The sequence below is a fragment of the Pomacea canaliculata genome, linkage group LG5 (genome assembly GCF_003073045.1).
Source record: "Pomacea canaliculata isolate SZHN2017 linkage group LG5, ASM307304v1, whole genome shotgun sequence".
NCBI classification, from domain to species: Eukaryota; Metazoa; Mollusca; class Gastropoda; order Architaenioglossa; family Ampullariidae; genus Pomacea; species Pomacea canaliculata.
Window position 1 is genome coordinate 29779153 of NC_037594.1, and position 13489 is coordinate 29792641.

Sequence of the window (13489 nt, forward strand, 5' to 3'; positions counted from 1 at the left end):
CACATTGCATATATATAGGTATATTTTAAGGATTAGTCATTCGACAATGCTATTATGTTTTGTGATAAATCATACCTATTTACTTTTACTACGATGAATTTATTCCATTGGCTTAGTATTTAGAATTTTTTAAAGTTGTATTTGCACTTTATACAATTATTCCCTTCCTTAAAAAAAAACTATGGAAAAAAATCTTTCAGTAAAGTATCAGTGTACATGTATATTTTTAATTGAATTAGTAAAGCAAATTTCCCAGTCTAGATGCGAGCTCAGCTTTCACTTCAAAGATTACAAACAAACCGCACAAGAACACAGGCGTCGACAAACATATGAGACACTATGACAAAAATACAGGAATTAAGTGTACGATTTGTTTGTTGTTATTTTGTTAGCAGGGGTAGGCGGAGGTAACTAAGCTGCCATTGACACCCCCGCCCTGTTCCCAAGGGTTACCGGGAACATTAAAAAAATGACTTTTTAAAGTCTATATTTACACTGTTTATATTCTGTATTCAGAGCCTTTAAACTAAGATAGCATCCATAAAATACTCGCAAAATGGTGTTGTAAAAAGAATTTATTTCAATATTTTATTTTTACGAAATACGCATTTGCTTTGGGTTTTTTTTTTCTCTATGCCATCACTTCCTCAGGCAGCCAATCCATTTTTTTGTAATTGCCATGACCCCATCCCATAACTCCTTTAGTCTTTGTTGTATTTGTGGCAGACGTCAAATAAACTGCAAGTGTAAACATTATAAACTGAAGAGAGACAGATATACGGGATGATACTGCTCGCCAGCATCATCAATATCTTACTGTAGAGTTTAAGACCCAGCTTGGATTAGCGTATTATTTGAAAATGGCTGGCACATCGAGCATAGCCACTGAGTTCCTTGTCAATGGAAAGTACCGCCTTGTGCGAAAGATAGGAAGTGGCTCGTTTGGCGACATCTATTTGGGTATAAATATCACCAATGGAGAGGTAAGAAGATGTTATGCTATCTCAGTAGCTGTAGTTAATTCGATGAAACTGTTAAAAGGTCGGCAACAATTTAGTTCACACGCAAAAAAAAACAAACAACACACCTCGCTCCTTGAGTCCATCATCTCATACTAGTACCAATACAAATGAGTGACTACTAACTAGGTTTTAAAATTCGTATTGGCATTTTTAGATCAGTTGCTGATGAAATAAATTTGAAGTTCAGCATGTATAATAACTGGGCAAGGACGTGTATGGGTGGGTGAGCTTGACAGCTTTTTTTTTATTTGTCGTGATCGCTTAAGCATCTCAAGCTCTTTTTTATGCACGCACACACATTCAGAGTACTTTATAAACGCAAATTTTATTTTTCACAATGAATTGCTGCTAACTGGAACACATAAATGTGCACCAGATCTGAATACCTTCAAGAACTCTCCAGGTAACGTCACAAAATGTGTATATCCTTTTTTCAACTTTGATGGATAATAAAACATGCATGTGAAATTCAGAACCCAGTCTGGAATAAAATTACTTTTTGATGGAAAATTAAATAGTCCTTAATGTCTAGGCAGTGATAGCTAAATCCCTTCAACTACTTTAAAATGACATCATTGTTAGTGACATGAACAAATAATGTCAACAATAACATTTTGAAAACTTAAATATTAAAATAAAGATTCATTGTAGAAAAGTACAGGAATGAAACATAGTTTGACCTTCCTGCAGACAAAAGTTTGATTAGGATCAGTGTGAATGTGTGTCTCACTCAAGGATGGCCACCCAAACTCGCACACATATAGAACTATCTTGATCAATATAAGAAGTTAATGGGAACATATGTTCTTTGGGAATGGTAGAAAACTATCCTTCAGGGATATTTGAACAAACTTGTAACTTGTAGTTTTATTCTTCAGCAGTTTTTTTTTAACCTGCTTATCAAATCAGTTTAAAAGAATGTTATTATGATAACTTAAATTTCATTCAAAATCCTTTCTGTTTCGTTTTATTGTTGGCAATAAGTCCAGAGGAAGATTGGGTGGGGGTTTGCAATTTAGGCAATACAGAAAATGAACACAGCACAAACCAAGAAAGATTACTAAAGCTGCCTTTGATATTTTAGTTCACAAAATGGGTTTGGGCTGAACAATCGATTGCATCATTCCTTATTAGGTGGAAGGTGTGTATACTTAAATGGCTTTCAAGAAAACCAGATGTTATACAAAGGTGCTATTGCTACATTCACTTTTATTGCCTGATCTTTTTAAGGTTTTTCAGATTTGGGGGCAAAAGTTATATTGCAAATTCTTTATCTGAATGAAATTTTGAAGGTAATCTAAAGCTGATAATATATTTATGATAAAAGAATGTCAGCTAGTAGTGCAATATGCCTTATCACTAAGTGTGATCATAATGTGTTTAACCATTATTTTGCTAGTGTAGGATGAGGTGGTGGTGGAGGGGGAATGGGAATCTTTGTTGGTTAGTACATCCTTGTTTGGTGAATGAAATACCTAAAATATTACAGTAAAACATTGTTTTAAATACTTTTTATGCTATTTATATCATCATGCATTATGTTATGTAATGTTTTTTGTTGTTTTGTTTTTTTAAGACCTACTATTACTCAATCCAGTAGTAACTATTATAGTACAGTGTGCAAAGTTTCTGTATTGTGAGAGTATGATTGACAGTTTGGGTATTCTCATTGTGATATTTTAGTTAAATCAGATGCACCTGTGATGATGCATTATTTTCATCTGGATTATTAGATTTGTTTTGTGGTGATAGTGTTGGTTAACCTGGCAATAGCTGTTCTTGAGGAATGTAAACACAATCAGATCATCTGTGCAGAATATAATCCTGCTTTACTTGTATTCATCGCTAGCTGCCAGTTGTAGGATTGGCATATAAGCTTTTCTCTTGTCCTACTTTTTTCTTGTTTGACAAGTAAGTGCTGAGAACACTTCTTCCCCAAACACATGTATGTTGCATAAGTTATATGCAGATTGTGAGAAGTGAAACTGGTAATGGGTGACACAAAGGCTTTAAAAATATATAAAATAAAATATCAGGTGCTCTGATAAGCCTGCAGCATTGTGAATCACTTCTTTCCTGTAATAACAGTAGTAAAACTGTTCAATATTTACTTTGTAGATTCATTATTTCAGTTATAAATATGCCAGAGGACATTTCCCAAGTATTACTATAATAAGCATTTGACATATAATTCAGAACTTAATAGGACAAACTAGTCAGTAAACTAAATTATTTTGCATGTACATATTTTCTATTACATTACTTGCCTTACCCTATTATAACCTATGCTTTAGAGCTATACTTAGTTCAGCCAATGTTTTTTAGCATTTGCAATTATTTTGGGGAGTAGGTTGTTGAACATTTGAAATATCTATAAATATTAAATCAATGAAAACATTCACTTGATAAAATAAATAGCTTCCTGTTTTCCTATCAATCTTTGTCTTTATGAATTTCTGTCCCATCGTATGATGTTTATTCATGTACTGCACTTCTTTGGAAGGCAAACTGAGATAAAGTGGTACCTCAGCATACGAGCACATTCCATTTTGGAAAACAGTTTGAGTTCCAAGCACTTATTTCCCATAAGAAGTAATATAATGGTATGTAATTGGTTCCAGCACCCACCATAAGCTATTGTGTTATAGTATTTTTAAGTACAGCATATTTTTTAAAAGATGGGTTTTTTCCCCAAATGTGTTTCATTTATAAATAAAATGTAATCATTACAGAAGTATAAATTTAAAACTAAAATCATAAATTTACAATTTATTACTCTTTTACTTCTTTCATAGTACTCACTAGTTTCTTGAGTGCCATAATGACCATATGGTTTGTGTGTTATATTTAAATACACAAAAGACACAGATTGTAAACAAAGCACCATGACAAAAGGGTGAAAATGGCATCTTTAGCACAATGGTCAAGTGCCAACCAAAGAGTCAAACAAAGAAACAGTCAGGGACTAAAATATCTAAGCACAGAGCAGTTCAAATGTCGAGGTACCACTGTATACTTAAATGGGTACATGTATTCAAATGGGAACATACACAGCACAGTATTTCTGTATTGGCCTATCCCCACTTTAATTCTTGAATTGGACCTGTAACTGCAAGCCATTTACTAAGTTAACGAACAGTTATTTTGTATTTCTTTGTGTGAAATACTGGTTCTATACCACAGGCTAAAAGCATTTTTATGCTGACTGTATGGGCAACTCGTAGATTACATAAATATGTGGTTCTAAGTAGTTGAAAGAAAGGTTTTAAAAAAATGAGGACATAGATATTCATAGTAAAACTTCTGAAACATTCTATATGAACTTGAATAGGTCCCCTCTAGGTTGACATTGGTGCAGACTAGTCATGCCTTGTATCTAAAGCTTTTATTAAATAGTATTTTTTTAAGTGTGTGCAGTGTAGGATATTTTAAAATTGCTTTCTTTTTTGAAACTTTAAAGGAGGTTGCTGTCAAACTTGAATCGCAGAAGGCCAGACATCCACAGCTCCTTTACGAAAGCAAACTGTACAAGATCCTTCAAGGAGGTAGTGGCATTCCACACTGCAGGTATGGATTGTGTGTGTGCGCTCACAGTTACATCCTTTTCAGCTTTAAGCACCATTGAAGCTTGTTAACTTATTAAGCACTGAAGTAAAAAATGGGGAAAAGCTGACCAATATTTCTTTTGCCTATGCAGTTAAAAAATGCAAGCTAAAGCAAATTTTTATTTGGTGTATGTGTGATACAGCTTCCTATACCAAGAAGGCAGAAAACATCAATTACTGCTGCAAGAATTTATTACACTATACTTTGTATTTAGGGATGCAACTAGAATAGAGGTAGCAGAGTCCTCTGGCACATACATTCACCATTAGAGCTGTATAAATGTAGTGTGAACAGGTGTCATTTTTCTGTGCACATCAGGGACGTCATTACCATTAGTTCACAACAGCTGTCAAGTATTGTATCTGTTGACCTGGATAAACAAATGCTTGAGAGCTTGGAGGGCAAGAAAATTAGCCAAGTTCATGAGTGATGGTGAACACCACAGTGAATATTTGCCTATCAGTAATTATCTGTTAAATAAAAGGCAAATGGTGGCAAGCATCTAGATAACACAGCGTTTGTGAATTTTATATAGAATGAATCTTGTGCATGTTGCTGTTTTATGTAATAATTTAGTGATATAAACCCAGTCTTTTTGTCATTTTGTATGGTGTGTGGGTGTTTATCAGAGGTATGTTTGTTGTGTTGTCCCTGGATGACTATGTCATTATATGAAGGGTGAGTCAATGTACATGTATCAAGATCGTATCACATTAAACAGTTGATATGTCTGATGTGCATTAGGTGGTATGGACAGGAAAAAGACTACAACGTTCTGGTAATGGATTTGCTTGGACCAAGCACAGAGGACCTATTCAACTTTTGTAGTCGCAAATTCACCATGAAGACTGTCCTAATGTTAGCTGACCAGGCATGTAATTACGTCATGTTGTTGGGAGTGTTGTCACATGTACTTGTGCACTTATTTATGCATGTGGGTTGTTTGATGATGACATTTTATCTATGATTTTTATCTGTGTACCAAGTAATTCAGATATTGTTGAATATTTTGTAGCTATATGTGTGTATGCCTACCATTAAAAGATGTGTGCTCATGTGTGTACATAACATACATGATGGTGACACACTTTTGAGTCTGGTTGGTGCTATATAAATTTGGGTTAGTCAGGTTTTTACCTACATCTTTGAATTCATGAACAATCTTGTATTGGAAAAACAATTCTTTTTAGTTATTCTTGTCTTGTTGTATGTGTGTTTAGATGATTAATAGGATAGAGTATGTGCACAACAAGAATTTCATTCATCGAGACATCAAACCAGACAACTTTCTGATGGGGATTGGTCGTCACTGCAATAAAGTAAGGTGGAAAGCTATGTCATTGGATCTTTCATGTTGAACAACATTCTACAATCACATTCAGTCTATTCAGCAATAGCAGTTTTAATTTGTGCAGTCACTCCAGGTGCAGTGTTTTCTTGATAGCCATCTCAGGAGTTTGTTTTAGTTGTACAGATTTAATTCATCAATGTTAGTATTGCTTAGAACTAAAATAGTTCCCCCAGTCTCTAAAAAGCCAGTCCAGTTTACATTCCTGAGAATAAAGCTTCCTCAAGGAAAGTTGTACAAATGATTGATTTAGAGGTCTAAACCTTTTGAGCTATTGCAAGAAGTGTTTTTTATAACATTAAAACGAGTGTGAGAGATGACAGCAGAGTAGGAATGGCCTGTCTTTTAATTTGGAGCTACATTTTTGAAATGTACATTAACATTGTCTTTGTTTTGTCGTATGTGCTGAATTTTCTTGTTTTGCTGCTGTTTTTGTTTTATTTTAAACATTAATGCTTTGGATTACTGTCTACAGGTGTTTATTATTGACTATGGTCTTGCCAAGAAGTACAGAGATAATCGCACAAGGCAGCACATTCTATATCGGGAAGACAAGAATCTTACGGGTACTGCGCGCTATGCCAGCATCAATGCTCATTTGGGAATCGAACAGAGTCGCCGAGATGACATGGAGTCACTGGGTTATGTTCTTATGTATTTCAATCGTGGTAGCCTTCCTTGGCAAGGACTGAAGGTAGGCACTGTGGAAAAATCTGTTAGTTATTTGAGTTTATCACGATTTGCACAGAAATGTAACAGATGTCAATGAACAAATTGACAGTACCTGACAGTATCTGAAATATAAAATTACAGGAGAGAGAAAGAGAAAAATGAACTAACAAAGTCATTTGGGTGCTTGTATATCTCGGTGTGTACATACATGTTTTAAAGAATAGCTTGATCATGTCTGAAACAGTCTGATAAAAATGTGTGTGGTGTGGGTGAATGTAAAACATATGTATCCCTCTGTAGGCTGCCACTAAACGACAGAAGTATGAGAAAATCAGTGAGAAGAAAATGTCAACACCAGTGGATGCTTTGTGCAAGGTAAATAGAGTATTTTATTCATGCCCTTTGCCCATTTCTTTGCATATTTCATTTATTTTTTATTTGTTCAGAAGAAAATGTAGTGCTTTGGCTTGATTTTATTATTGTGTGTTATTTTTTTTCTTTGTTCAAAGGGTTTTCCTGCTGAGTTTGCTATGTACCTCAACTACTGTCGAGGATTGCGCTTTGATGAAGCACCTGATTACATGTACCTGAGGCAACTTTTCCGCATTTTGTTTCGCACCCTGAATTTTCAGTATGACTATGTTTTTGACTGGACACAGCTAAAGCACAAGACCAGTAATCCAGCTGCTTCAAGTAGTTCAACACAGCCAACATCAGGTAATGGATGGTTAAAGATGTCTTCTGTTTCTGCAAGTTCTCTACAGTGAGCTTTCTTGTTTGCTGTGACACATCTGTTTCTGCTGGTGGAAAGTGGGCACTTGAAATATGGTGGTTCATGCAAAATGATGAATAACGAAATTATATTTTTCCAGGTTTTGATGTGCTTTTTCCCAGTATGTCTTTTTGCAAATTAATTTTTGATTTACTGGAGTAGAAAGTCAGTGTTGGTAATTTATCATATAAAGTACTTAGGAACTTCTAATGTTTGAAGCTGCTGTATATGAGCACTTTGAAGGTGAGACTGGGAAAGCTGCTGTCTCTTTGAGGGTTTTTCTCTTGCGTGGCACTCCTATTTCTACTTTAAGCCTTCTAGACTTTTACAGGCATAATTCCTTGTCACAACACAGAGGTGGAAGAGTTGGGGGGAAGGAGGAAGGAATTCATTTCTGTTTATTCAAAAGAATTACATACTATGTTCTTGATTTATAACATCAGCTATATATGTAAGAATAATAATAATAATGGAGATTTATATAGCACCTTTCTAGAAAATGTTTACTGAGAATGCTTTGTATAAATCATATATAGAATAGATGATAAACATCCATGCACCCATATTTGCATGTAACAGAAACACTCCTACTACAGACCCTACACATACACAAAGTAAATACAGACACACGTCAGGGTCAGAACAAGGTTCCAGTGAAGTTGTTCTGAAAAGATGTGTCTTAAGTTTGGACTTAAAGATGGTAAGAGAATCAGAGTGACGAAGTCTGATGGATAATCCATTCCAAGTATGTAAAAGTAGTTTTAAAATAAACAAGTATGATATGTTGTGCTTTTTTATTTGGGCTTTGGAAAGCATACCAAAGTAGTAAATGTAGACCTTTTTTTCTATTCTTCTTAAACTCCAGTTTAAGTTTTTTTTTTTTTTTTAAAGAAGTGCGTGTGATTATGTGGCTACGTCAACCTCTGACATTTTTTGGTTTGTTTTGTTTTTGTTTTCCAGGGCGATGAATTGCTGCAAACAAATTTCCTGTCTTTGCTGGTTGAGACCGGATGATCAAGTTGTGATTATGTAAATCAGTGACAGCTATTATGCTCAATGACAAAGGCATTAAAATTGTAATCAGGGAGGAACGTGATGCCAAACTTCTGTACACATCTCACTTAACCGCTCCCTTGAAATTTGCTGCACTTTGAAATTTGTCATACATTTTGTTGCTAACATTTTGGCTGGAGATGCAGATGATTATCAAGTTTGTATGTGTTGTGGGAAATGGGGGAATGATACAATCATTTTCGGCACACTATATCATGGCATTGTTAAAAACAAGTTTCTGCTGAAGCAGCAACTTTGTAACCATGAGGAACATTTGTTTTGTTATTAAAACCCTGAAAGGGCAGCTTTTCTCAATGTTGCCCCACCACCACTGACATTTGTCTACTATTCAGCTGACTAAAAGGAGCTGAACATGAAGAGTGGCACCTAGGCTATTATCTCATCAGCTTTTAGATTTTCAGCAGAAAATGGACAATGGCGCTTAGCTAAACTCTTGATTGCTTACCTCATTGTGGTTTTGGGACAGATGCATTATTGACTTACGTTTGACCTATAGCAAAGCTATCAACGTATATGTGGAAGCAGAAGAACACATGCAGATTTCTTCGAACATTAATGATCTGTGATGCACCAAATGACTGAATAGTGAATGTTCTTTTTAAACATTTTGAACCAGGAGCAGAGGTGCATGGGATGTTTTTGTTCCCAGGAAAACAAGTAAGAAACATTAAAAAATTGGAGACCTTTAAAAATGTAGGGAAATACATGATCCAGGTTCGTTGGTGTATGTCTTATGTGCACAAAAAGCAGATTGCTTTTGTTAGTAAAAGTAAAAACCTCTGTAAAATAGGTATTATTATGGTCTTCACACAAATTTAATGTCTCTTTTTTGGTTAAGATTTTAGCTTTGTGGTGTTTTTGCTTTTGCTTTTTTTTTTTAAAGAGGGAAGAGGTTCTGGTTCTGGTGGCTGCTTATTTACCAAGTGAAGTACCAAGGCTTCTGACATCATAGATTTGTTTGAAGCGTTTGCAGTAATCGTGGGATCAAAAATTCTGAGAAAAGGGAAGTTACATGGCAAGTTGTGCAGAAATTATAAATAGTTTCTGAATTGTTTCTGCTCACAATTTGTAAGTTTCATATTTACCTACAAAAGTGCTGAAGCTGTTTTAACTGTTTCTTGTACATTGGGATCACTAAGCTGTCCATTTAGGCCAGCCCTTAGGATGAATGATTCAGTGTCCTTCAAGCCTCTTTTGCTCTCACAGAGCATTCTTTGGAGTGGGGTACCCATTGGCCATGTCATCTCTCAGCCTTCAGTAGATGATATATCTGTACTCAGACGTTTTGCTACTAAAGGTAAAACTGAATTGAAAACAAATGCATTATGTTAGATAAATCTGGCCCATCTGTTAATAATTAGAAGACTACTTACACTAAATGTACTTTTTTTTTTTTTACCTTAGAGATTTACGGCAATTTTGTTTTCTTTCTGTGATATCAAGAAGTAGCTTCAAAGCGAAAAAAAACCCCCAAATTCTGTGATTCTTTGTAGCATTAAGATGTACTGATGGGCCGTACTGATCAGGTAAGTATTATACAGCTGCTCAGGGTTGTTATTTTTTTCTGAAATTTGCATGTTAAAATGAATTTTACTGCGCTACATCAACATGGGAAATAACTGCTGTGCTATGTTACAGTAAGTGCTCAATAATTCCCCTTTGACCATGTTTCGTTTTCTAATTATCTCTGACCTCCCCTTTCTGCAGATTTTGATCAATCAGTCAAATATATTGGTTCTAGTAGCATCTGATCTTAAATGAAACATAATGTTTTCATTTTAAATGGGATGTTTGCTTAGCTTTTCAATAACTGAGCAGTGATAGTGATCTTTTTAAAGCTATGGGGAGCTGAATTAAAAAAATTACTACTCATGCAGCTGTCAGGTCATTCAAGTGAAATTTGAATGTAACGGATTTGTTGCAGCCTGTGGGGGTTGCCTGTGTAGTGATTAAAGAACTAGCTTACCATTGCAGTCAGAACTTAAAGTCCTGGATTCCAATCTCATGATGAGACACTCAGTATGTGCCGGAGGTGGGGGAGGGGTGGGTTGCCCTAGGTACTCAGGTTTCCTCCCCCATTATCTTTCTCCCCTTATAGCTTAAAATCTGTTTCAGGTGGCAGCACTTTGGTATTTGGTTTGATAAACCAACCAGTCCAGCCCATGTTCTTTGGTGTAGAACAATATGTGACAGCTTTCATTGTTGAATTCGGAACTGTTAAAAGCTGTTCACCCTAAGACTGCTTAAATGCTGTTCCTATTTTGTTTGGGAAGGAAAAAAAGAAAACTCCTTCGAGTTGTAGTCATTTATCTTCTCACTCTGGTGAGCTTAATCAGTTGTCGTTTCCATTAAGAGCTCTTTAAACATTCTTTCAGCTTTAACATGCTAAAAGAGAAGCATCAGTTGTTAACCTTCAGAGGTGTTTCTGCTGAGGCATTAGTCATATCTGTACAGTTTATCACAAAAAGTGGTCTCTGAGGAATTTTTTTTCAAAAAGCTATCTAAAACCAGTCAAAATCTATTCATCCCATTCTCGGTAGTAGATAAGGATATCTTTTGGAAACATCCACGTGTGTGCACACACACACAACTAAATACTAATTTAGTGATTGTGAATTTAATAATTGTTATGCTTTTATTTCATGACATTATGAAAAATGTAGATGATTTGCAGATTGTTTTATGTTGTGCATGCCGCTCATCTTATCTGTTTGAAAACGAGCAGTTTTGTGCTGATATTGTAGAAGTAATTTTTCTGTCGGACTGACGTTTGATCAGGCTACAAAAGGTGCATGCTGTTATGTACCCTATGCTTTTTATGAACTGCAAAAAATACTTTTTTTGTTTTTTTGTTTATTCTTTGTTGCTTCTTGAGGAGCTGCAAAAATACCTTTTAATTGTAGCTTAGTTGGGGGTTTAGTTGAACAAGTATCAAAGTCAAGTACACAAGATTGTATTATAGACATTGCATTTTGAAAATATTACTAATCTGAGACAAAGTATCTTGAAAGATTTTTTACTTGGCTTTTTTCCCCTTTTCTTTTCCTCCTTTCTTTAAGCGCATTGTTCAAGTTCCATCATTTGTCAAAATAGACCAGTTTGTGGTGCCTTCTAAAGGTAACTTACATTTTTATTGTACCAATGAAAGCAGTTGTTAACAAATCCTGATTGTAGCTCACTGCAATAGTCTATTGGTAATATGTACCAGTGCAAGCTATTAGTAAGAAATTGTGACTAGCTCACTGCAGTAGTCTATTGGTAATGTGAACATGGTGATGTATTTGAGTTTGCAGCAGTCAGAGGAAAAGTAACTTTTAGAATAGCTTCAGTATCACATTCATTGATCCCACTGCTGTGCTTGCACTTGAAAGAGATGATCCTAAGACTTTCATGGCATTTGGGTCGTCGGCATGCCACTATTGGTTATGCTGCCCACCATAAAAACATAAAGCATGAGAGGAGTGGCATTTGTACCATGCCGTCAAGCATATTCATTTATAAAGTGGCTTGTCTGCCTGCTTACTAGGGTATTACTAGAGTCAAATCCTGTCTTGTGCTGTCTGTTGATCGTGTACATATTACAAGTCGCTCAGTACCTGTCTGCGTTTGGACTGGGTTGACCAGATGAGAAGACACCAGAGCAGCGATACTACACACAGGATTGCCGGCGAGTTATGTCTGTAGGGAGAAATGTTTGTTGCCTCATGTCGTCTTAGTTGTCTTTCAAATCCGCTGTTACCTAAGATGAGGATTTGACCATCGTTGACATTAATATAGCGATTTTTTCTTTCTGATGTCTCCCTCCCTTACACCCCTCCCATTGGTCTTTCGTTTTTGCTTCTTCTAAGTCCTCAATCTTCTATGCTGGACGACGAAGAAGACCTGTTTATACTGACGATGAAATCAGGCTGTGGTTCCAGGAGACTGGGTCGGCTAGTGCCTTCCGTTAGCGACTCTCGGACGTGACTGTTGTGCCTCGGATGCGTTCTTCCAGACAGTAAACGTCAAAATACTAGGGAAGCTTTTTTGTTGTTTAAATGTTTGAGCTCTTAGATATTACTTGGACTTATCGTCGGAGAAATAAGAAACCACTGTGTATGAGCGCGCGAGAGATCAAATCCTATCAGATGGACAACTCCTGTATGATTGCGATGTTCTTTATGAATTAAAGACTTTAGTTAGGTTTGGCTGGAATGTTTGCACGCATAAAATGGTGTACACGTGACGTGCCTGCGCACGAGCATATATACAGTGTGTGGGTGTGTGTGTGAGAGAGATGCATTTCTGTACGAACAGACAGGCTTATTTAATACTGAAATACAATGTACAGACTTTTATAAAGTAAGGGGCTTGTTAACATTGTGGTATCTATGTTTTATTCTCTGTAAACAAACAGCACAGAGGGAGAGACGTGCATGTATGCTTACGACACCATTTGTTCTGGTAGTTTATTAGGGTCTCTACAGGTGTTAAACTCACGTGGTTTCTGGTCACTTACAGATGTAGCTTGTGCACACATGTACAGAGACTCTGGCACTGGGATTGTCCGTTCGTCTGATGACGAGGACTTGTTTGATGTGGCAAAGATTAATCAAGTCGATGACTTTAATTCGCTAACCTTTGCAGCTTCACAGAGTGTCCTTCACGGGCAACCAGAGCTCAAAAATGTTAAATGATAAATTAAATCCACGAGCTTTACACAAAGATTCGCTGTGTTTGTGCCAGTGTGTGGATGACTTGGGAAGCGCACAGCCTTCATATCTTCCTCTCTCTCTCTCTCCTTCATTTGCACATTTGAGAAGATAATAACCAACAAAAGGTCAAGGGGGTAACGAGCTGTTGGCTGTCTAGGGTATGGCATGAGGAACCCTCTCCTCCGCTGCCATTGCCAGAAGTTTTGTAGTCACTGTGCAGGCTGGACTCCAAACATGCAACTATCGTACATACACACTGTAAATACAAATACGCGTTTTTACGTAAAATAATCCTTGGTTG

General features: G+C 36.2%; 1 protein-coding gene across 1 annotated transcript; it reads left to right on the forward strand.

Annotated features, from left to right (window-relative positions):
- Positions 1-670: 670 nt before the first annotated feature.
- On the forward strand, positions 671-13200 carry LOC112564312 (casein kinase I). The gene is made up of 8 exons (XM_025239028.1): positions 671-983; positions 4483-4589; positions 5373-5499; positions 5849-5947; positions 6452-6670; positions 6949-7023; positions 7158-7365; positions 8381-13200. The coding sequence occupies exons 1-8, from the start codon at positions 861-863 to the stop codon at positions 8386-8388; spliced, it is 966 nt and encodes a 321-aa protein (XP_025094813.1). The 5' UTR covers positions 671-860; the 3' UTR covers positions 8389-13200.
- Positions 13201-13489: the final 289 nt, after the last annotated feature.